Here is a 25,369-nt window from a genome sequence, read left to right as displayed (position 1 = left end):
CTGTGAGGATGTATTCTGTGGTTGTGGTTTCCACTCTGCCTTCTGTGTGAGAGCTGAGGCATCTTATGAGAACAGAAGCAGCACTTAGTGTACATACACTCTGCAAAGCTCAGAGCAGCAAATACAGAAAAGAATAAAGCTGGGATTGCAACACAGCCTACAGGGTGACGAAGAGCAGTGGAAACATGAGGGAGCCGGTGGGCTTTGTCATGTTCCAGCTGACGGAGCCCAAGCTGTGCAGAAGCATTGGTGCTGGGGGGTATGAGATGCCCTGCTGTGATGTGTGGGTATGAGACTGCTGGCAGCCACACTCAGGTCTTATGGTGCAGAGGTACTGTAGGCTGTAGCTGCACTGTTGAACAGCGTTTCTTTTTCAACTGAAATATCATGAAAACTGAATTGGTGCTTGCTTTCTTTTAAGGGGTTAATGCTGCAGTGAAATGCATATTGCATTTCATTTAAACTCAAAGGGAGGAGCAGTGGACAATAATTTCAGCATGTAGCTTGAAAAAGAGATGATTACCTGGACTACTCAGAAATTTTGACCCAACTACAACTGAGAAACTTAAAGCTGTTGAATAATTCTGTTTGTCTAATAGAAATCCTTTCTCTCCCTCACCCTGACCCTTGTGTTTTTCAAGGACCAAGATAAAACCAAGCCACTGTCTACTCTGGCCAACCTGGCAATCACCATCACGGATGTGCAGGACATGGACCCCATCTTCATCAACCTGCCCTACAGCACGAACATTTACGAGAACTCGCCTCCGGTAAGGGCTGCTGTTTCGCTCCAGTGCGCATGACCACGGTGATGCACTGGGGGCCAAGGGAGGATGGAGCATGCTATGGGACAGAAAGCACAAGGTATCCCAAAAGAGCTGGAGGAATACCTCTTTGCAGAGATATTTGTCTCTCCTTCCATCTATCACAGGTATGCATTGCTCTGCCCTGTTGTTTGTGGCTTGGGTGCAAAGAGGTGCCCTGTTTCCATGCTAAAGCACAAATGCTCTGAATCATGAGATACAAATGGCATCCAAACATAGGCAGATCTCTTTCTTTCCGAAACAATACGTTTCAAGTCACCCCAAAATATTTTGCCCTCTTTAAAAAAGGGAGCCTAAGCCAGGAGGTTTAGAAAGCCTAAAGCTCAAATAAGACGATTTCCTAAGCACTTTTTTCTTACATTTTAAAAAGGCTTTATGTTGTTCTTGGTAACCCTAAGTTCCTCCCCACAGTGTATATGTGTGCCATTTCTAACAGAAAACTTGAAGAAAAACTTAACCGTTCCTGAAATGAGCCAGTTTTGAAAGTGCCGGAATCATCAGCCATTTCAGCACTTTGAGTATTTTTCCCCAGGTTTTGCCAAATTGATCCAATCATTTTAGTTCTTCTGAAACCCAGTTTGTCAGCAAACTCACTGTTTGTGGAAAACGTCTCCCAGTCTCTAAATACAGCAGGGTTTTTGTCCTCTGCAGCAGATGACGGGGAGCGTGGCAGGCAGCTTTGGCTTTGGGAGCTGTTTGCTCTGTGAGCAGCAAGCATGCCCAGGGTCTTTAGCCTGAGGACCTTCAGCCCAAAGATCAGCCGGTACTGAGCAGTATCCGCCTTCCCAAGGCATGGCTGTGTATCCCACCTCTTTGTCTATAGGGCAAGTATTTTTGTATATGGATGGAAAAACCTTCTGCCCTAAAATCAATACCACACATGAGTCCTGCAACACCTCTTGTGCACTGGATCCAAAACGCCTGTTGGCTCAGTTCATGCACTGCTAGGGGGAACCCCAGCTTGCTTCAGTTCATTCCTTTTTATTCACTTCAGAGCAAAACGCTGGCTCTTATGGCATGCAGAGTGCTGGATCAATAGGGCTGAGTCCTACTGTCACAAATCCCATGGTCAGACAGCACACAACCTATCTGTTGGCCTGACAATGGCCAAAAAATGGCTTCATGAATTACTTTCATGAACTGAAAGTTTCAATGCCTTTCAGTGCTGTTGAGATTAAGGAGTGTTTCTGTGGGGGGGCAACATGAGCTGGCAGGGAAGAAAAACCACAACTTAGATCACACTTAACTGAGGGGAAAAAAAGCGTTCAATGAAATTGCAGAAATGGAAGACTCACAAGTATAAATAATTATAGACTGCATCTCCTTCGTGGAGTGACCTGGTACCCAGGAAAGGGGACCTCTCTCAAATTAGTGGTAGACATCGTTAATATTTATCAGCTGAAGCTCAACAATCTGTTTGTGTTGGTACACTGATGTGTACCAGCGTTATTCCCAGAATATACAGTTTGCAGCAGGCAAAGCAGCAAATAATAGCTGTGTAACCTAAAATCGGAAATGAATGAAGATGTGCTCACGAAACTGTCAGTTTTCTGAAGGGTTTAGGGATTTTAATTTCTCTTGACCCTGTGTAATATCTCCAAAGGCACTGAGGTATCCAAGATGGATAGGTGTCATCAGACATGGTGAAGAGGAAGACTGCTGAATGTGGGCAGTACTTTGAGTGATACTGCTCTCTGGTTTGGGCCCAAAGTCCCATCTTTCCCAGGAGAAATCACTACCGAAACAAGGATGTGGTTTGCAAACCTGGGGTTTAACATGCATTATCATCTCTCCATGGGAAGTCTTCTCATCAGCTCTGCCCTACCACCTGAGGGAACCAGTTGCACATGCAGAGTAGCAACTGTCACCCTGCAGAATGGCTTGATTACTGAAAAGATAATAGCAAATTTGGATGAGGAGTCTGGGCTTGGTCAACTTCTGTTCAAAAGCAGACTTCCAGGTCAAGCAGACAGGCTGCAGTGCATTTGTGGGTGATGTTTGCCCTGCCATCAGGCTCAGCAGGTCAAAATGTGCTCGAGAAATCACATCCCAGCCCTAAATCTACAAAGCAGAGACTTGCTTCTGCTCTACATGCCCGCTCTCCGTCTCTCTTGCCTTTCTTTTTATCTGTGGTGCACAGCATGTCTGTGTTCCTCTATCAATATATCAGGCAAGAATACCTCATCTAAAGTGTATACATTACCTAATAAAATCCTTCTTATTTGGGATTATTGCATCAAATTTTAATTTCCTCACTCGAGTAACAGCATGTCAGCCAGCCCGTCAGTGAAGAGCCGATAGAAGGTGAAAAGAGTGGATAAACTGCAGCAAATTACCGCAAACAGATCTCTATCAGCCCTTTGACTGGAATTGACTGGAATTAAGAAGTGAGAAATGGGATTTTTTTTGCCGTGGCAGCTTTCTGAAGCGCTCCCCCCTCCTCCTCCTGCTGCAGCGCTGGGCTGCGCTTTGCCTTTCAAGTCCCTAATCCTGTAAGAGAAGAAGAAAAAGGGGTGGAGGGGTGTGAGAGGAGAGAGAAGTGCCATTGTAGCTCTGATTTTTCTCAGGCTGGGATCTGGTAGCATGATTCAGATGCATTTTGGGCACATGCTTATTCGGACACTGAGGATAAAGGAATTTCTTATCAGGCAAAGGAAGAAGATGCAGTGAGGAGAGGTTCCTGGAGGTGTTGTTTCTTCTTTCTTGATGCTGTCCATCTTCCCAGCATGCCTCAGACATCTCTCCCAGGGCACCTAAGTGCACCAAAGCTGCCTGTAGCTGTGGTAAAGCTTAGTGACATTGTATTTTTCATCTTTAGGGTCTTCTTGGGTGTGCATCCTCACAGTGTTTGTAGACCGGACTGCATTGTTGATGTTCTCCAGACAACTCAATAGCAGCTGGAGGAGAGGGGCCATTTCCTCTTGCAGAGATTCTGTTGGCCTGATGACCCCCTGTTTTTAGACCTCTGCCAGGGCATGGTCCATACAGCATGGCAGCTTCACTTTGGGGATGAAAGAGGAGGAATCCACTTGCTAAAAGGCAAGCTGAGGTCTATGAGAGTGTGCTTCATCCCAGAGAGTCAAGTGCAGGCAAGAGCAGGAGCAAACCCCATTGATGCTTGGTTCCAAGACGAGAAGTTGTATTCCCTTGCAATAGGATAGTACATGTCAAATATCATTAAAACAATTTTAATTCTTCAGCACCATCCCCCTACTCCTCAGAAAGTCCTTGGATTGAAGAAATAATGTAGAATCAGTGCTATTTTTGCCATAGAGTCTCAATAGCTCCGAGTTAATTCTTTCTTACAATATTTCCAGCCCATCAGTGTGAGCACTTTATTAAAAGCTCAGGCTTTTATTAAAAAAGGATTGATTTACCCCTGCCCCTCTTCAGAAAACCCTCAGATTTTGTTTGGATAATGTGCCATTTTTTATTTTCTTTGCCTTTTTTTTAAGCATAGGCTTTTCCAGATTATTACTTTTCTAAACCTTCTTCCTCCTTCCCTAGAGGGAAGAGTTATTCTGTTCTGGTGCATCAGTCTATACCCACCAGCAGAGTGCTTTCTTTGCAGCCACCATTGCCTATGATAGGCAAGTTGGTGCTTGTTTTAAGAAATGTCAGGAATATTTTAGAGATGGAGAGCTGTAGGTTTGTGTGACAAATACTTGGGGTGAGACCTAGGCAGAGTTGTTAGCACTGGAAGTCAACATGGTGTGTCCATGAGTAAGTAGAAGCCTTGCCAGATGTGCTTGACTAGAGACTGTCCCCTCCAATTTAGGGGTGCAGTTGGCTGCCTCAGGGAGCCAGGGCACAGCATCTTCTGCCCTTACTGTGCTAAGACCTAGACAGTAAAATGAATATTGCTGAGGTCTGATAGGATTTTGGAAGAAAAACTGGAAATTGTTGAGATGTGATTGTTGAGAGGTCAGTTCTTGCTGTTGTGGTATGACTGTGATCAAGGGCTTGGTTTGGTTTGGTTTGGTTTGGGTGTTTTCTTGTTTCTAGTCTCTCCTCTCTGTTTAGTTACCTCTGCTGGTATAGAAGCCTCTGGGCAAGGCTTCATGATCATCAGAGGAACTAAGAGATAAGTATAGCCTGTGTGTACAATCATGTTTTGCATCTCATCATCTTACTCCAACACATGTTGAATGGAATACTCCTTCCTGTTGGCCATGTTGACCTATCATGCTTCGAGGCTATCTTCATCAGTTCTTACCACTCACTACAAAACCAATAATTGCCACCAGTGATGTGGATAAACATTATGTGTATCCTGTGGCAATTGTTCAGTCTCTTCCCCAGAACGATCAAGGTCATAAACACATAAACAAGGTCATAAAATGTGAATGCCTGAGGAGGGATCATTCATTCTCGGGAGCTGGGATCTACCAGTTTTGTGGATATTAGAAGACTCTTGTAAAAGAGGTATTAGGAAGGATGGAAACCGGGGAGGATGCAAAGAGGTGCCCAGGTTCCTGTCATTCCTGTGGTTCCAGGAGATGGCATCCACAAATGTTAAGGAGGTCAGCTTCACTCTGGCATGTATTTCTCTGTCACTGGTGAAGTGTTGCTCATCCCCAGAAGGGGCTGGTGAAGGGGTTTGTGAAGAAGGAAGAGACACACAGGTCTGCAAGGAGAACGGGGGAGACTAGACTCAAAAACCAGGAGCATGGAAACCATCCTCATGGGCTTGCCAAGGCCTTGCAGTTGAACCTTGGAGTGCTCTCTAACAGCCCTCATTCTTGTGATCAGATGTCTACATAATTTCTCTCCTATGAATGTCTCTACGGCACACGCTGCTAAGATATCAGAATGAGATTCCCCCTCTTCCCCTCCCTAACTTTTCCTGCTGCAACATCTGCATTCATCCTTTTATCTCTCCCAACAGCCCTTCCCCTTGGCTGCTACAGGAGGGACCTTTCCCACAGATAAAGCGGCCGCAGTGTGGTGGGCCGATTGCTATTCCTCAGCCATCGTGGCAGCCCTGCCTTCTCCCGCAGCTGCCTTCCCTTTGAAAGTGCTGCACAGCAGGCGACACTTATCATTCTGTGCTGCTCCCTCACTTTTTGACAGGTGATGAGCAAGCTGTAAGGTGGACCAAGAGCCTTCGCCCACCGCCTCTGCCATGGAGGAGCTCTCATTTTGCCAGGGAGCAGAGGGGGGCTCACACCTTCCCCATGGGGACAGCAGCTTAAAACAGAGTATGCTGGGGGAAACTGCTGCACTGCATGCCTGCCCTTTTTTTTTCTCTCTACTTTGCATTGCCCTCCTTTCCATGTCCCTTGTTCCGCTTTTCCACCTGCTTCTTTCCTGCTTTTCTTGTGCTTTTTATCTATCCTTGCTCCTTTGGAAAGCACAGTTATTGTCAGTGATTTAGAGGCTCTCCGGTGGCTGCTGAGCCTCACCAGCCGAGTACTGCTCAAAGGCCAGTGACCTGGGATTTATGGCTAATGTTATCGGTTAATAACATGGATTTACTTAAGGAGTCCACTGAAATGCCCTCAGAGATCAGGGCATGGGCAGTCTGCCTGGTCCCAGGAGCCTTCTTTATGGCCAGCAGTGGTTAAGCATCTCCATCGATCCCACAGGGGCATGGCTGTGAAAGCAAGGGAAGATGGCAAGTCCCTACATTCCACTGGTGATGTTTCTGCAGCAGCTTTCCCTTTGGCCTTCCACTGATGGATTGCATGGCAAATGCAACACTGCTCTTCCACTGTGCTCCCTCGTTAGATATGCAAACGCCTCTGTTGACATTTCCTTTGAGGGCAAAAAATAAAAGCAGCTTTTTTTTCCCACTGTTAATAAACCAATGGAAACAAGAACAGCTGAGTTGTAATTTTTTTCACACTACATTAATTATGTGCATGTGCATGTGTTTGTATTCACATGGGCTCACCGCAGTGCAGTGGAGAAGTACAGCTTATGGACTTGACATAAGCACATGATGGTTTTATTTAAAGCACTAAACAAGAATTTTGGGTGACTATTATGTTATTCATCACTTCTGGGGGATTCCTGGGCTCGGGGACCTGTCTCCCAGGCTGTAGGAAACAGGTCGGTCCTGAAGGATGGAGGGTGAGATGGGTGAGCTGACAGTTGCAGAAGATCCTGCCTGTGGGCAATCCCTGTTCTCAGCATCTGTCCAACCCTCCTTCTCCTTAAAGGTTTCAATTAAATTCTCTGCAGCTTGCCTAGTAAGTTATACAGCTGGATGCCAATGGCCAGCAGAGCATTCCTTGTTGCCTGGGTGCCTCGTTTGAAGAATGCAGGGGAAGAAGAGGACCAGTTGAAACTGGGAAGCCAACAGTAGATAGAAGTAGCATAGTGACCTGTGCTGAAGCTTGTGGTGAGGGTGAATTGTTGCCTTTGTTTATCTAGAGCCTGAAGAGTGAAAGTATCTGTGGTGCAGGAGTGTAAGCTTTGCCTGTCAGCCACAGCCTGTGCAGTTGTAATGCTATGAGGAGGCATGGTTTTGCCATTGCTGCACCTTCCTCTTCTTCCTTGAGCACTCACAGCTGTGCTTACCACACTGACCTTGCTTCAAATCCTTTCCCTCTAGGCAGGAGATGAGCAGCATGAGGAATGTGTCTAGTGGTGTTCTCTCCAGTCCCTACAGACACTTACCTTGGTATAAACCTAGGAAGTCAAACTCATCCTGCTCAGTGCTTCTTTTACAGGTCATGTTCCCCTGGTCATGCTCTCAGCATTGCCAGCTACATCCTACTGTGGCTAGCAAGTTTTGCAGCTTGCACAGGAGTGAGGAGTAGTGAGCCTGAACTGCCCCAAGAAGCAGGTGATGGGACTTTTCCATGACATGCTTTGTGCTTGGACAGGTCTGGACAAGACATGCTTGTCCTTTTCCTAAGCACATGATTCATGGTAAGAAGTGCAAGGCCTTAGGAGGGCACCCCAGGAGCCCCAGAAGTGCTCATCTGGGGTGACTGTAATGCATGTCTCCTCTCCCTCCCCAGGGTACCACCGTGCGGATGATAACAGCAATAGACCAGGACAAGGGCCGTCCCCGGGGCATCGGCTACACCATTGTCTCAGGTAAGTTGTGGAGAGACTGTGGTGGGGAGCCTAGTGGGGATAGACGACCTAGCCCTGCAATAAGTCTTTGTACATCCTGTGCCTGGGAAATCATATTTGGTTAAGTATCTCCTTGACTGTGCTGCTTGCTCTTTTGATTCAACATCACTAATTACTGTAGCTTACTGCTGCAACCGAAAGCTTTTACCTCCCTGAAAAGCTTTCTTTGCTTTCAGCGCTGTTGGAGCACTTCATTTGTGGCATCCCCTTTTTCCTCAAGCAGCAGACGTTATTTTTAACAGATTTCAGAATATCTCATAGCAAAATCTTTCTGTCCTAATGATGAGCTACAAACAGCTCTGCTTTACGCAGCGTCGTGGAGGAGACCTGCAAAGAGCTGGGCATAAAACTCTTGCTGGCAGTGCGGTGTTTATTGTTTAGGGAGAGAATGGGACTGATTATGGGCTGAATGGCTCCTGGCAGCTTCTGCAGTTTCCCAAAAGCCACAGCTTCCCCCACCCACCCCTTCAAGGGCTGGCCTCCCAAAGCACTGCCAGAGCTTCACCAGCTGGGAGGCAGGGGCTGGAGCCACAAGGGTGCAGGGGCTGGAGCCACTAGGGTACAGGGCTGGAGCCACTAGGGTACAGGGCTGGAGCCACGAGGGTACAGGGCTGGAGCCACGAGGGTACAGGGCTAGAGAATTAAGGTTAATTCAAGCAGTGGAAGGTTTCTGCCTTCTGACAGGCATGTGGCTTGATCCCTTTTTCTTAGGGGACTCTGAAGCCCAGGGTACTCCTCCCAGGGTGTGTGGGTACCTTGCTGAAAGTGATGCAGCTGGTCACCCAAGGATCCTGGCTGGGCAGTGCTTGTCTCCTTTGGGCCCGTAGTTTGTGGATCTCTTCTGATGTCTAAAGAGCCACGGGCAGGGCAGTCTGGGCAGGTGTTTCCAGATAAAACACAATTGTGCGTTGTAAAGGTAACTTTTGGGAACTGGACCCATCTTACTGAAGATGCCTTGAGGTCAGTGAGCCTCTGCTATAGCCAAGGCAGACTTTCATGTTCACTGGACTGCACTTGGACCCTGCTTTGTGCACTGGGGACAGACAGACTACTTGGGTTAACCCAGGAGCAAGCGACCAGCCTGGTGGGTCTGGGTTGTAACGTGTTTCTGGTATTGCTTTTTTTTGGAGAGATCTTCAGAGCAAGAAATGGCTGTAGTGCCTGCTCTCCCTGCTGTGCCACATGCCTCAGGTGCTGGTTGGCAGCTCCTTCAAGCTACATGCATGGAAATAATTTCCCAGTTCCTCAAAGCCCAGACGTTTCAAATTCTCTTTTAATCAACCTTTAGGGTCAAGGTGATTTCACCCTGATTTTCAAGTCCACGGATCCTGACTGCAAGTACCCTGGTTAGTGTGCCTTTGAAGATGCAAGGATTATTTATTCCTCTTAATTTCCTCTGCAATTTATTCTAATGTTCCCCCTGGCATGAATTAAGTGAAAGATTCCCCCAGATTGCATGTATCAACAGACTAAAGTGCAGCAGGGACTTGCTTTTGTCTCTCTGGAGACTGGACTGAAACCCCTGATTTTGCAGGGGCTGTTGAACTGCTGTGAGGATGGTAAAAGATTCAGCTTATAGAAGCCCCATGCAGCTCAAAGTCTGAAGATAGCCAGCATCTGGGAAATCACCCTTGTCCTGTTCATCCACCCTCCTTTGGGCATCGGTTGATGGCCACAGACCCTTTTTCTGACAGAGTATGGGTTATGCTGTAGGTATCTAATTTTCCCTTGTCAGCACAGATGCAATACAAACAGCTCTGGGTTTCTGAGAGCCTTTATTTGATGGCTTAAACCTACAGAAACAACTGTGTAATCTATAGGGGGTTAATTTGTTAAATGCATCCATCCATTCATGGTCATGTCAGCCTTTCTGCTCATTGGACGGTTACAGCGGCTCTACTGAATCAAGGAAACAAACCTTGGACCTGGGATTTTTACCTGGAATGTTCATGTGTGCTCTTCTTTCCATGTCTATCTTTGCAGGAGGTTTTCCTGCAAAGAAGTCATGATGTCACTTTGCAAGTGTCCCCTGCTCAATGCCACGGTAGCATCAGTCTGGTCATTATGGCTGGATGGAGGGATGGTGGAAGGGAGCCGGGCATGCTCTTGGAGCCTGGCTGGGGAGGATGGGGTGTGCAGAGTGACAGGCAGGCAGATCAATGCATACAGCTTCACATCTGCTTGCATATGCCAGAAGCTTAATCCCTGCCCCCAGTCCTGCCTGGTGGGGGGCAGCTCTCATATCAGAGAATCAGGCAGAACACATCAAAGAGTGATTAAACTGCTTTGCATTATTATATATATATTTTTTTTCCCAAAACATGAGAATTGCAGAGTATTTTTATAACTGGACAGGAGTCATAGAATCATGGAATGGTTAGGGTTGGAAAGGACCTTAAGATCATCTAATTCCAACCCCCTGTGCCATGGGCAGAGACACCTCCCACTAGACCAGGCAACCTGCCTAACCTGGCTTTGAAAACTGCCAAGGATGAGTCCTCCTTCTGTTGGCACCAGCATCTTCCAGAGTGGTATGCTGGGAAGGATCAGCCCATGAACGGACTGAGGGACAACTGCAGGCACCTGCTATTGCTTCCTGCCTCCTCCCCATCTTCACCCTGCCTTCAGTTTAAGGCAGAGGTTTCCAAGATCCCTGAAGCCAGGCTTCAGGATGCCCTCTTTCCACTGTGGGTTGTGTTTGTTGCCAGAGTGAGAATTGGCCAATTCCTGTCAGCTTCCAGACGGTGGTTGAGGCGCATGGCTGAGGACAGCTTTTAAAGAAAACATGCTCATGGAGCAGACAAGTTTTTCCCTGAAGTCGTAAGTGTGTGAGTGCCACCCCGCCTTGCTCAAGGCACTCTCTTATACTTTACATTATTTGATTCTTGCTTTTGAAAGAATATGTTACTTCCTGATGCCTGAGAGTGCAGACATGGGAACCAGCAGCTAGCATGCCTCCAAAATCCTGTTCGCTCAAGGCAAGCGATTTTTTTGGCAGGCAGGTAAAGCCTAATTAATTTGTCATTATCCTCAATCACAATGGTAAAGGTCAGCAAGCAGATTTTGTGCCTGAGCTGGTAAATTTTTATGGCAATTTTGCAAAAAACCAGCTTAACATATGGGAATAGGGAAGCAAATTAAATTAGAAACCGACCGTAAGCAAAAGTGAAAATGGCCAGTGGAGGTTGTAATTATAGTCTTCAGCTCCTTTCCACGAGGGGAGGTGGCAGTGATGCTGTTCTGATTTCACAGCAGGGATGGGTGATGCCTGCCCCAGGTTCTCCCATGTCTTCAGGCACAGCGTTCACACGTACCTGGTCTGATTTTACTAGCTGGGGTTGAATATACAGCAGTGAGAGGACTGAAAAGTGACATAGCTGTTTATCATTCCTTTGGTATTAATATCTAAAGCACTGGTATGATTTGGAGGCAGGATGTAAAAATTAATTTGGAATTGCTGGTGTCCTTTTCAGCTCCATCCCTCAGGTAGCTGTGCCTTGGGATATACTACTGCAGCTCTTATTTATATAGCTATCTCCAGCACAAGGTCCTCCTGTGACAGGAAAACAATAAAACTAAAAGATTAACCATAACCACATAAAAAAAGGCTTTAGCTCTAACTTTACACCAACAGCTTACAAAGCTGTTAAGCCTGAAATGACAGAGGAGCTCTGATCTAGCTGTGTCATGGCTTTGGCTAGTTGTCCTGTGATAGGGTAGATGTGCCTGCCTCCTGCCTGCCTGCACTGAGAATCATTTCCATATCTTACGGACAAAAGCCATTCAGTTGTTTCTCCGCCTCCCTGCCAATCTCCATGTTTTAGCCCCATGAAGGTATGCACTTTTTTGTCCCATACTTTGCAAGTAGTGGGATCACTGCCCTGCAAAAGGCCATTTGATAAACAAATCCAGATTGAGATCTTGCAGTTCAAGCCCCTTGTGCTGACAGGTTGGCCAGTGCCGGGGCACTCATCGCTCTGATGGGTGTTTCTGCTGCTTTTCTCATGCGAAAAAGAGGGTGCAGGTAGCCTGTGGCCAGGGCCTTGCAAAGGCCCTCCCTTCCTGATTTCCCAGCTGCTTTGACAGGTTGGAGATGCTCAGCCGCTGAGGTCAGGACTCTGTTTGAAGGACAGATAATTAATCCAGCAAAGTAATCCACAGTTCCTTTTTGGCAGATTTATGGAGATAGCCTCTGTACCGGGGACTTTGGCTCATCATCTTTCATTTCCCAGGCAAAGAGAGTGACTTGCTGTATAACACGACCTGTTCTAGATAAGGCTTTTCATTTAAGGGAACTCTCTGGTCTAACAGAGATTGATTTTCCTAGTAGAAATCGGACAGCCCCAGTGCTCTTAGCAGGATCAGGCCTGCAGACAGCAGTGTGTTTTAACATTTGCTGCTGCTGCACATCACCTGGGGCAAGGGGAATCCTTTGGCTCTTTAAGAGAAGGATTTTTATTGTGAATTAAATAACAATTTAATTAATAGGCAGGAGGAGATTCTGACCCACTAGCTTTTGTTAGGCAAATGTATTGTATGACTATAGTCCTGTGCTTTGCTCACCAGCAGTAAACTTTGGGTTTCATGTATTTCCAGGACAGCCAGAAGACTTTGTATGTCCTGGCATGAAGGTGACCTGTGCTGCTCGCGCAGGCACTGAAAGATTAAACCAGGGGAAAGGGTCCCGGGGCTCCAATGTCAGTCTCTGCCTGTCTGATACATTTCAGGTGCAGTGATGGATGGGCAACAGGAGATTGCACAAGGGCAATCCATATGTCCTTCCTGTGGCTTGGAAAGTCTTGCAGGAGAGAGGGGTGTGTGTGCAGGGCTCTCACTCAGTGAGCTGGTCTTTAGGGCTCTTCAAAAACCCTTAGGGCGCTTTTTTGTTTCCCCAAGTTGATTGTTTTAGGAGACTGATACAGTTTCTGGCAAAGCATTTTCTTCCTAAAGCTGGTGCATCCCAAGGGAAGCATGAATTAAAAATCATTATTTGAGCAATGTAATAGCAGTGTGAGTTACAAAAGCAAGTGGAAAGCGTGTCTGAAAAGAATTGCTCTCCATTTTTCTTCTGGTTTTCCTGCTAAGGAATAAAATGTCGTATACATGTGTGTGTAATGTAAAAACCAGTGCAGTAGCTCTCAGAACATGTTTCACCTAGTCTTAACAGATCTGGAGTTGCCTTCCTTTTGAAAGTGCAGTATGTTGACTTGAGGTAAGGTTAAATGGCCAAAGAGGTCTCCCAGCCTTCAGCTGCTGTCACCCCTCTTAGTATTTTGACCTGACTTAATAAAGGCATGGCAAAGTGAACCACTTCCTCGAGTCCCTTAAACGGGACATCAGGGAGGAGCGTTGGAAAAAGGACTTGCTAGTTTTAGTATTCCCATTGCCGGTTGGCCTACATCATGCTGTCTTTCTTCCCACGGTTTGAGCGCTTGGTGAACTACTAGGGTGTTAAAGTCCTCATAAATTACACCTGCTGGGAGGGCCTTCCAGCGTGATTTAAAGGCAGTCATCATAGCAGAACATTTCTGTAGGAGGACACGCTGATGGGTGGAAAAGTGCCTCACGTCAAGTTATTCATCAAAGGCTGGTTTCCCCACCTTGCCAATGCATGAGGATGAGACAGCACAAAGAGGAGATGGTGGCTGCAGCCGCAGCCCCTCTTTTCTTGGCTCAATTGCTTCCTCCCCACTGCTAATGATGCTCTGTTGTCACACTGGCATCTTGCTTTGGCTCCCTGGCAATCCAGAAATCACTGAAAAGAGATATGGTTGTGGTAATGGTTTGCATGGCAGGTGGTCTCCCAGCAAATGGCCTTCAGTAATTAAAACTATACATTCCCTTTTATGTGTAAATATGAAACAAAAGCATAATTTTTGTTTAATTTCTGAGACTTCCTATTTAACTTCCTGGGATTTAATGTGTATGCAAGCTGTTGGCAATCTCTGGAGAAGAATCTACCTGTGCTATCTCTGTTTCTGTTTGGGCTAGGGAAAGCAATCAGTTCTGAGATGGTTTTTAATGGAAGATTTTGTGAAAGGTGTTGAGCCTGGAGATATGGGATTTATGTTAAAAGCTGGTTCAGACTGGGAATATTACAGTGTACTCCTTTCATAGTCTCCTGATGAGTCTGCCTACTGCTGTGGAAGAGGCAGGAGATGTGATTTGTGGGTCTCCGTCTAGCCCAGGCGTTGTAGCAGCCATTAAGGAAGTGCCATTTTATGTGCATGCATCCTTTGACTGCAGGCTGAGAGAGCGTTCTGCAACTGCTGCTCTGAGGTGGTGATGCCTGGCAGTCCAGACCAGCCAGCTCTCTCTGGGAACGCATGCCGCCTTCTGTGCCTTCTTTGTTAGGCCAAAATCCTCTGTGAGCTCAGGTGGAGGGTTAAAGTGTTGCGTTTATGGAAATGAGTGAAATAAATATTTACAGTGGTTTTCCCTCTTGACTCACGATCCAGCCGCTGTCTGCTCTCCTGCAGGTTTTAGGGTTAGATTCATGGAAAGAGGATGTGAGGAAGAAGGCCAAGCCAGGCAGAGCTGGCGATTTGCCTTCCCTTTGAGCCACCAAGCACATTTTAGATGATGTGGGGGAATGGTGGTTGTGGTCCAAGACTCCGCATCCTTTCGTGTCATTAATTACACTCAGAGCAGGAACCTTTTAACTCTTCTGTCTCTGTTCTTTCTGGTACCCAGCTGCAGCTCCTGGGGGCTTCAGGAGGGGGACTGCACCTTGCGTGATAAAACTCTCCCTTTATTTTCTCTTACTGTATGTTCAGTTCTAAAAAAGGGAACTGTGTGAGGATGTAATCTGAGCTGCTGCTGTGGCTCTGCAAGATCAAAAATTCTGCCAGTTATGCTAGAACGGGCAATTAAATCTTTTGGGGAAGATACTAAAAATGCCTGGTTGCAGAGCAGGCATGTGTGGAGGAGTGCCTGCACGCAGCTTTCGGCTTCAATCAGTTGTCCCAGAGAAAGCTGCATCTTCTGGGAAGAAGAGCAAACTAAAGTCCAGGGCAGGAGAAACAGGTACAGTTTTGTAAAGCATCTTGATTTCATGCAGAGCAAAGAAACAAAGCTCCGGTTGTAACCCCTTTTCCTTTGGGAATCACTTTTTCCCTTTGAATTTAAGCATGGGGCAATGTATCTGCCCTGGCATGCTTCCCTGCATATTATGCAGGGGCAAAAACTCAAGGTGAAGAGCAGCGAGGTGGTCATGGCAGCTGATGGACTATTTATGCGGTAATAACTGTGTCTGTTGCTGACTCTATGAACCACATCCAACAGCATCTATTTCAGTGCTGAAGAGCCCTGACAGAGCACATTTTGATTAATAAATTATCCAGCACAAGGTGTGTGATGGGTTCCCCTTTCACATCTCATGAAAGTCACCCGCTCCAAGTTCAGCAGCTTAGCAAGCCCCATGCCTTTTGAGGATGCAGCTCCCTGATACAAACGGCTCTTCATGCAGAGATGTGTTGGAAAATTCTCCTGCGTGGGGGAATCGGCTTCCCTTGGCTGACAGGTAGCTCTTGGCTACAGCTGGGCAATAGCTGCATTTCTCCCTCCTAAGGATATGAATGATGCTCAAAGGCCAAAGGGGTGGGAGGAAGGAGGAGACATCAATGTCTTTTTTCTTTTTTCTTTTTTTTTTTTCCTCCCTGGGTTTGAGCCAGCATTTTTAATGGCCTTTTTAAGCTGTGAGAGTGTTGGCCGAGGGCAATTAAACATTATGGGCCCCATCTATAAAACCCTTCGTTATAGCCATGTTTCTCCAAAAGGATGCCTATGCCACCACCCATTCCTCAATGAGCCTGGAAAAACACTCAGAATGGGCTGGTGCGATCCATCCCGTTGCCCTTAACCCTGCGCCGCATTGGTCCCTGCCTTCCTGGTCCCCTGGCCAGACATGGTGTATGTAGCAGCTGCTGCTGTCCCTGTATGTATGCATGGACAGAGGAATGCGAAAGTTCTCCTTCTACCTGTGCCATAACAAGAAGCTGGGCTTGTATGTCATGAGCAAGCCTGCTCCTTGCCAGGTGAAAGGAACAAGTCTGCCAGAAATGTATTCATATTGATGTCCTCACGCTTTTTTGTTCTCGCTGTTCCTCTTTTTGAGTATTGAAAAACATCTGCTTTGATTTTCTTCTGTCTGTGCTCCCTTTTCCTGCTCAGCCTTTCCCTTCCCATCATTTAGTTTTTACCCTATTTCTGATTCCTACCCTGTGTCTCTCTCCTGCTCCCTCCTTGTGCTGTGTTTGACTCTGCGGGTTTGCAGTGGTAGCAGAAAGGTAGAATTGGACCCTGCCTTCCTGCAGGGTGTCCCTTTCTGGTGGATTCTACCTCCTAGGCAGCCTCACTTTCATTTTCTGCTCCCCACCCTGCTTTTCTTAAGGCCATCTTTGCTTTCCCAGCACTTGAAAGCAGAACTCTTTCTTTGCTTGATGAAAGACCCATTTATTCCTTAGCTTTGCCTGCTCCATCTAATGGACCTGGATTGCCAGGTTCTCTGTGAACATGCCACATCCTTGTCTGGATGCAGAAGGAGGTGGAGGATAGGTAAGCCTCTATTTAGCAGAAACCAGAGCATAGGCTCCCTTCTCAAACAGGGGCATGGAAATTAAGTCCTTAGTTTCCATCTAGGAATGCTTTGGTGGTTCAGACCAGGCTTCAAGCTAGGCAAGAGATGGCTCAAGCAGGGAAACATCCAGCAGCTGGTAACACCTGAGCCAAGTGAGTGATTGTTTTGTTGCCTGCCTGATGTGGAGCAGAAGATTGCATGTGCCATGGTGTGGAGCAGAAGGCTGTGTGTGCCATAGCATGAGCCCTGCTTGTGAGAGAGCATGCAAGGGTGGGGAGATGAGTACCTTCTTGAAGGCGACTTAGCTTCTCTGTCAAGGGTAGCCCTATGACAGTTTCTGTGTCATTAAAACAGTTTGTAGAGTGCAAAGTTGGAGATGGAAAGGTTTGTGTTGTTCTGCATCTTCTGAGAAACAGGATTATCTGGGGATCTTAACTGGTGCAAAGGTGCTCCATCCCCTGTGCTCTCCATCATGCATCTGTGCATTGTGGTATCGCTTCAAAACCAGTGATGAGCAAAACAAGGCTTGCTCTGTTGATATGCCCAGCAGGCAGTGCTGGCCATGGGCCACACAAGTGATTGGCTGGAGCACTGGGACAGCGTAATGAGAAGCTGGCTCAGCTCACAGTACCCACCTGCACCCACAGATGGCTATGGGTGGCCAGCTGAGAACTCGCGACCAGTGCAACTGGGAGCAGGATGGAGCAAGCGCTGGGAGCGATGGTTGAAAGCCATCAGCCAGTGTGGCTGTCTGCACCAGCAGCTGCAGATTAAGCTGTGCTTAACCCAAACTTGGCTTTTTCCTGGGTCACGAAGATGATGGAGAGATAATGGGAGACCAGGGAGGGAGGAGAAATTGTGCAAAGGAGGGAAGAGTAAAAGTCCAGGGGGAGAGAAAGACAAAACCGGTGATTTTTCACCCACCTTTTTTTTTTTTCCTTGCTCTGAGGAAGTTGAAGACATGTGAAGATTAGAGAGAGTTTTGCAAAGAAAGAGTCTCCAGGGAATGTGCGTTGTTCGGCAGTGCAAGTGCTTCAGCGGGGATCACTGGTCAGAGGAATAATGAAGTGGTAGTTGAAGAAGCATTGTAGAGGAAATGAGGAAAGGCTTCTGAGGGACGAGTTTGGAGGCACCTTTTTCCCTTTTGAGGCTAATTTGCAAAGCTGCCAATTCTCTGCCAGCAGAAAGGCCCCCCAGAGGGCATCTGATGTATATCTGCTGTCTCTGTTCTGTTGGGGAGGCTGAGCTACAGAAAAGGCTCTGATGTGTAGCCTGGGAGGGTATTTGTGTCCCTGATTTATTCATCCATCCTTCAAAAAATGACTATGGTCAAATATGAAATGCATAACCATTCTTAAGATGCAGTGACTGGAGGTGTTAGGAGGCAGCATGCCATTCCTCAGTGCTGTGTTTAGTCCTTTTTGTCATATTTCTGCCCTGTTGACCTATTTCCACTAAAACACATTGGTCTCTGCATTTACAGATTCTTGTTAGCATTACACTTTGTATTAGGGGAGCGTACCAAGATTGCCCTGATGCATAAACTTTACCATGGCAACATGGCAACCTGGAGCATTTAAATGCCTTGCAGCACAATTCAGTGCATCTTGTGGAGTGTCCTCCAAAGCTAGTATCAGAAGTCTCCTAAAGAGATGTAAATTACAGAGCAAAAGGTGTGAAGTCAAGACGAAAAGAGGGCACTTGTCCAAGGGAGGAGACTAGAGATCTTCATGTATGGCAGCGAAAGTTAGGTGAAAAAAAAGCAAAGCTGCCACTGATGTTTTAAGTAGCTGCGCATCAGCTCATTAAGCTGGCTAGCAGTCAATGGGCCATTTCAGATGGCAGAGAAGACTAAGGACAGAAATGGGAGGCATTCAGCATGAGAGGAGGATGTAAAGGCACCGTAATGGGGGAGAAAGGTGTTCTGGCACTTAGGGATCTGTGAGAGAGAGGAGATGCTTGCAGCCAGCCGCTCATAAAGGCCGGGGTGGCTCCTGGGGCTGGGAGGGAGGGAGAGCTGGACATGGTGGCTTTGGCCATCCTGTGAAAGGTGCAGCTGTGGTTAAACAGGGGATCGTAAGGGTGTGAGGTGGATGCTGACTGATGGAAACAACTTTCTGCGACAGCAGATCTGTCTCCAAGCTCCCTTCCAGGGAAATGACAAATGTTGTGTGTGTTTCCTTTGTGCTGAGATATATTGAGAAGACAGGGGTTTTTTTTAGTTTTGACTGGAATGAATATAGCATACCTGCAGAGTTTCCTTGTTCCCATCTGGGGCTGGATCAGGGTTTCTGCATACCTTGAGATGATGAGGGGAGTGGTGTGGGTGACCATATGCCTGTATATAACCTCCTTGGTCATCACTAATTCAACAGCCAACAGCCTCCTCTGGTATTGTGTCTGGCCTGGCACACGGCATCAGGTATCCCAGGCTCCACATACCAACTGCTTTCTTTTGTGTGGCTGACAGAGAGAGCACCCAGGACTGACACAATAACGTTCCCAGTGCAGGATGTTTGTCTTTTTAGCATCTGCTGGCTGTGAGACTCAGGTGTTGTCTTAATCCTCTCTGGGTGCCTAATTCCAGAGTAGGAGTCAAGCTGAGGATAGGGTGCAGCACAGACCTCCATGGCACCTTGTCTGGTTGCCTGCATGTGAGGACCAGCTTAGTGATCAAATTTGGCTCAAGCAGAGGGAAAAAAGGCAACTGCATGGGGGCAGCACATCTGTCAAGAGTATAAAAGCAGGGCAAGTGCTTATAGTACTCACCCTAGTATTCTCCCTGGCTCAAATATGTCCAGCTAAGAAAATTCCTGAGCTGTGTGTGGCTTTTCTGTTCCTTGATAGATGTTTTTTTCTTTCATTAGCTCCCCAGTCTCTCCTTGAATACGTGTGGACTTCCATCATCTTCGCTATCCTCTGGCAAGAGGCCCCACAGTTAAAATACTGCTTGTTATGTGAAGCTGATACTTTTGAGCTTAGTCTGTCTGCACCTTCCTCTGATTAATCTGGACTGATGTTCCCTGACTCTTGTATTTTAAGAAAGAGGCCATGCCCACCTCAGAGACATGGTGCCTCGAGAATGCAGGCAGTTGTTCAGAGGGGGGAGTACCTGGATTTGGCCCTGGTTTTGGCTGTGCTGTTGCATATTTTAATAACCAAACCCTCTTGAAATTCTTCATCTGTCTGCAGCATTCACAACATTATTAGCTGTTGGAGGGAAAGCACCATTTTGAGCCCTGAGCTGGGGCAGGTGAGAGGAGGAGAGGACCATTACAGCCATGACATTTTAAAGCACATTGAGATAATGTGCAGGATTTGCAGAGACCAGCCTGTGCCCAGCTTGGAGCTCCTGGCCTGACAATAGATATGCTCTGTAAAACCTCTCAAGAACCAGGTCTAGTCATGCATGGAGACTGTCAGGGGAAGAGGCTTGTGTCCTCTCACTTCCCTCTCTGTGTTACCCACAGCACCATTTAGCATCAGCTGTATGAGCCGCTTCTGCTCACACTGCCTATTACTTTCCTCAGGTAACACCAACAGCATCTTTGCACTGGACTACATCAGCGGGGCCTTAACCCTGAACGGGCCGCTGGACCGGGAAAACCCCTTCTATAGTGCTGGATTCATCCTCACAGTGAAGGTGAGACCTCTATCATCTGGGAGGCAGACTGGCAGAGCAGGATGGGGAGGGCATCCTGCCTGGGGACAACTCCTTTGAGGTGGAGGCACAAAACCGGGACATGTTGCTCCTATGGGCATCTAGAGCCATGATGCGCTATTCCCTGGCCAAGCCAAGTGAAGATGTTTAATGCAGCCCCCTTGTATGGTGGCCCAAAATGTGGTTGCCTCTATACGGATGAATAAGGTAATTTTTGGTGCCCAGCCTAGTCTTCAACTAGATTTGCCTGCGATTGTATCTACTGGCAGCAGGCAGGTGCCCTGGGATTGCAAATAGTATGAGACACCTACATTCAGGCACCTGGATTGTGTCCGCTGTGCCTATTTCCTACCTTTCCTCCCCAGACCCATGGAGAAACAGTTATATTTTGTCAAGGCAGTGGGCAGAGGTATAACAGGGCATCATCTGCAACTGCCCAGCACAGAAAGGCATGGCAAGGTAGTGATGCTGAAGGCTGCCTCAAGAAAAGGCTCTGGAGCATGCTCTTCCAGCCCTGCCAGCCCCACCTGAGAGAGGCTCCCTGCTCACAGCCCTGCACTTGAAATCAATACCAAGCTGGGCAGCTGATTAGTAACACATTTAGCAGTATAGCTTCTTCTGGGCTGGTGTGGGGAAAAATCAGATTGTAGGAAGGGTCATTGATTGGGAGGGCAGGAGCCATCGAGTCACATTCTCATTTTGGCAAGTACAGTGCTTTGTCAGGGGTGCAAAGGGACAAGAAGTTACCCCTCTAGGTCCCAGACACAGGTCATACTGTGGGGCTTTATGCATGTCTTTATGCACCCATCCGTGGTTTGTCTTGGTTTGGGCTTTTATAGTATCAATTCCACAGAAATGGAAAGAGGGAGGGTTGTCTGGTTTTAACAAGGACAAAATATCAGTTTAATTTTAGACAGATTCGTGAATCTGAAAACTTGCCCGTTTTCCTGCCTGCATGATAATGGAGTTCCAGCTACATTCCATTCATCCGATAGATTTTTATTTCCTCTCCCCACAAACTTTGCATCTTCCTGCAAACGCCAACTCTCTACGTCCTGCACCCCCAGGACCCAAAATGTTCTCTGCTGCTCTTGTCCTGGAGCACGCAGGGAAAATACAGCTGGATTGCTCCTTGTTCGGATCAGCCTGTTCTGCTGTTGTGTGCAGAAGCAGTGAATAGCAATGAGCCATGTGGGTCGTGTTAGTGCTGCTTTTCTGTGCCCACAGCAAAGCAAGATTATCCAAAGGACAAGGGGAGGGACTCTGCTTGAAAAGGCTGATTCACAAGTCTTGCTTCTCTGGCAACAAAATCTGCACTTTTTCCTTTTGGGAAAGCAAAATTAAAGTCTTTCTTAAGACAGAGGTGTGATTTGGAGTCATGACTCAGCTCTGTATTTAGACACATGTTGCCAAACCTATTTTAAGGTCTAAATCTTGTTTTCTTCTGTTGCCCTAGTTTTCTCTCCCTTCAGTAGTACTATAGTGGGTTAGTTCCCTGCTCCTGGTTCCACCCCAGGAGATGGCAGAAAAGAAAATAGGAGTACTCTTTTCTCCATCGTGGCTTCCCTTACTTTGGGGGCTGCTCCAAACATCTCAAAAGGCAACTTTTTTTTTTTGTCCAAATGCCTGGGGCCGGAGAATTGCCTACTCATCCCCTGGCATGACTCTGAGTCCCGACAACCTGTTGCATGGTGGGGGCAAGTGAGAACTTGGCCACAGGCATCTTAAGGGAAATGTTAAACCCCTCGGAAGGTTTTCAAGAGTACTATGGGTCTGAAACATGGGTGATGGAAGAGCTGGGTCAACATACATGTGTTAATGGGTCAGCACTGTGGAAAGCTGCTTAAGCTTTAGGGGCAATGGCTCAACCAACTAAGCACACTTCCTTGGCAAAGGGGAGGAAGCAGAAGCTGCAAAAGTCTCTAATCACAGCGTACACACTTCCTATTACATTTATTCTTTGAAAAATAAAGGCTGCTCTGTTGTTTTCTCTCCTTGAAGGGGACAGAGCTGAATGATGACCGCACACCCTCCAATGCCACTGTCACCACCACCTTCAACATCCTAGTCATCGACATCAATGATAATGCGCCTGAGTTCAACAGCTCGGAGTACAGTGTGGCCATCCCAGAGCTGGCCCAGGTGGGCTTTGCCCTTCCCCTCTTCATCCAGGTGCAGGACAAAGATGAGGTGAGGTATCCCCTGCTGTGGGCACTTCCGTCCATTCTTTGTAGGGTAGCACTCATGTGGGGTTTGGGGGTGCAGTAAAGGATAAGCCACTGATGAACTTGTGATGAGGTGCATTGTTATGTCCTGATAACCATTTTTTTCATCTCTTACTGCTGCCATTGATCTGCTAGTTCAGTACACTGAGTGCAGATAGATGCCCTTCCCAGAGAGCAGGCATGGTATGTGCTTTAATGCAGCCAGGATTGCACGGTCACTGAAAGCCAGAAAACAGGATTGTGTGGGATGCTGATTCTTGCCTGCTTCTGAGGGCTCTTCTTGGGCAGTCCTTTGCCAGTCTGTTTTAGAAAGGGATAAGCTTTTCTGGTGGGCTCCCACGGGAGGGGAAAGAAGGGACCTCCATGCTCTCTGCTATGGCAGGGATGGGTACTGCTGTGACCTGGGAGGAATTAAGAGATACCTGCTATCCTGGGGCTAGAGGAAGCATTGGACACTGGGATAACAGTTCATCACTGCAAAAGAGCCAGGAGCGCTGGAGGCTTGTTCCTCCCTCGTGTTAATGGAGCTCCTATTTGTTATGCGCTGGTCCATGCCATGTAGGGATTGCAGCATGTTTTCCAGCCTTGGGCTTGCAGCCTTCAATTACTCTGATTATTTGACTTGTGCAGTTCACGCCTGGCTGCTTCTGTGTGCCAGTACCCTCCAACCCTTCCACACTGTGCGGTGTCTGCTTCAAACCAGTGCTGACACCACATGGTGAACTTTTCCAAAATCCCTCGGAAAAGCTCTGGCTACAAGCTCGTGCCATCCCAAGTGAGAGATGAGGAGAGAGGGTCTGTCAGAGCAAACGGCATCATCAGGATGATTTCCTGATGCTTCAGGGAAACGATGTGATAGTACCAAGGAATATGAAACAGAATTGGTCTCCTCACCCCCCCAGAACCCTGGTGGGTCAATTAAAACTGTGCATCTTCTAAGAGACCTTTGCTGGCTGAGATGATGGATTTGCTTTTCCCCAGTCCTGGGTGGAGCTCTCCGCGTCTTGTTAAGCCATCCAGAAACCCCATTTTTTCCACGGGAAGTGATTATGACACAGAACTAATAATCTACTTGTGACATGATGTCACCATCCAAGAGTTATGAGCTCAGCCCGAAGAGGTGAGGTATTAAGCAGATAAAGAGACTGTTTTTTCTTGAAAATGTCAATTGCTAATAAAGAAGATATGGATATGACAGATGCTTAGGATAGTTTCTGAATAGAGCTGCTGTCGTGCTTTCTGAGAGATGTCAGCAGATCCGTTCTTGAAGGGCATTGTAACACTTCTGTTTGTGCCACAAGGATGAAGGATCTGTCATTATTTCTGGTTAAAAGCTCGTTTTACTGGAGTGACTCCCATTCAAGAATTCACTTTTCAGCCTTGCTAATTTTAAAATGGGACGATAAAAAATAGCCTTGCCTACCCGATCACACCAGCAAAAAATAGACTCATTCTTGTGATGTATTTCTTTAAGTTCCTGAGATTTCCCCACAAGAATTGGCTGAGGTCTTTAAAACTGCTGAGAGAGGACCTCACGTGCTAAGGGAGTCTGAAGGGGTTTTACTGTACACGTCTTTGGAGACCATCATATTAGCATGGACTCATTTAACCATAGCATTATTTTCACTGATAAGAAGCACAGGAGAGATGATGTCTTGAAATATGTGGAGGGAGGAAAGTTATAAGCAACTGTTTCTTGTTTGTTTGTTTTCCTGCGGTGGATCTTTATTATTTCCTCTTGTGGATGCTTGCAACAGGATAAACCATCAAGGTAGCACTCTGGGGGAAGGAAAATTGGGACAGCCTACCCAGGTCGTGAAAAAGAGACCGAGGTTGTAAATATGAGACAGGAATGGGACTGCATCTGTAGCTAGGCTTATTGTAGCACTGCTTCCCAGGCAGTGTATTTACAGAAGTCCAAAACCCCCAAACTTCCAGTAAAAAACTTACAGAAGGGGAAGAGAGTTGCCTTACAGTGACATTTTAAATGCTCAAGTACCCCATGAGAATTGCAAGGCTTTTGCAAACCATCTGGATTTGAGGTAGCCAAGATGCTGCCAGGCTTTCTTGGCTTTCTGTGGGTGCAGGGGTAGAGGGATGGGACAGCAAGGACTTCAGGCAGGGATGTGACTGAGGACATGGCTGACAGAGCTATTTTGTCAGCATGGCCTTCATGCTGGAGATGACATGATTCATTTGTGTAAGGGGCAAAGGAAAACAAGAAGAGCATTACATATGTCTCCAGGGAGAGCAGCTAAATAAACTAACAAGAGCAGATGGATAGAGGCACATGAAGTCAAAGCTGGAGTCTTCAGGAAGATAATTTTGCTTGTGTTTTGATTCCTGCCTCTCAGCCTATGTCTTAAAGTCCTATGAGAGCACTTGGCAGGTTGGTTTCCTTCTTGAGCCAAGCCTTATTCTGGCCCCTACAGCAAATTTTGATACTGTTCCTTCAGCTTGTTGAGGTCCTACTTGGATGGCGTAGCCCATGCCTGAACCTTGTCCCACCTACAGATTCTGTAGGGTTGGGTGGCTTTGATGGACCTGCCTGCCACTGTAACCTGGCTGTGTCTTTATAGAGCTGGGGAAAAAGGTGCCATGTGAGCCTGGCCCTTACAACGCTGCATGGGGTACCAGGGCCATTAAACAAAGAGTTTTGCAACCAGACCCACGTGATGTTTTTAAATGGTAGGGGTTGCTCTTTCTTTCTTCCGGTGTGTTTTGCACAAACTTACATGATTGCTTTTTGAATGAGATGGATTAAACAATTCATCTAAGCACTTAAAAATGTATTTACATTGCACACAAGACCACGCTTGAATTTACTTCTGTGTTTAAGTGCCTTTCTGGAGCTTGGCTGGCATTAATGTCTCAGATGAGGTACCTAAGTGGGGTGCCTGCAAGAAGAAACCCAGTCCTCCGAGTCTGTCCCTTGTAAAATCCCAGCTGCTGTGCCTCAAACATGGTCATGGTCTTGCTCGAAGAGGAGCTG

General features: G+C 47.0%; 1 protein-coding gene across 5 annotated transcripts in view; it reads left to right on the top strand.

Annotated features, from left to right (window-relative positions):
- Positions 1-25,369, top strand: part of CDH23 (cadherin related 23) — a 210,215-nt gene that overhangs the window by 97,085 nt on the left and 87,761 nt on the right. For all 5 annotated transcript variants that reach the window (XR_010610789.1, XM_065671015.1, XM_065671023.1 and 2 more), the window contains 4 exons: positions 642-770; positions 7,796-7,874; positions 20,022-20,134; positions 22,154-22,342. Coding sequence is in view for 4 of the 5 variants with exons in the window: in XM_065671015.1 (XP_065527087.1) it covers positions 642-770; positions 7,796-7,874; positions 20,022-20,134; positions 22,154-22,342 (510 nt within the window). In the remaining variant the exon portion in view is untranslated. The remainder of the gene's footprint in view (positions 1-641; positions 771-7,795; positions 7,875-20,021; positions 20,135-22,153; positions 22,343-25,369) is intronic.

This window comes from Lathamus discolor, chromosome 3, assembly GCF_037157495.1.
Source record: "Lathamus discolor isolate bLatDis1 chromosome 3, bLatDis1.hap1, whole genome shotgun sequence".
Taxonomy (NCBI): domain Eukaryota; kingdom Metazoa; phylum Chordata; class Aves; order Psittaciformes; family Psittacidae; genus Lathamus; species Lathamus discolor.
Note: the sequence above shows the minus strand (reverse complement) of the source record. Positions and strands in the feature narration are given on the sequence as shown.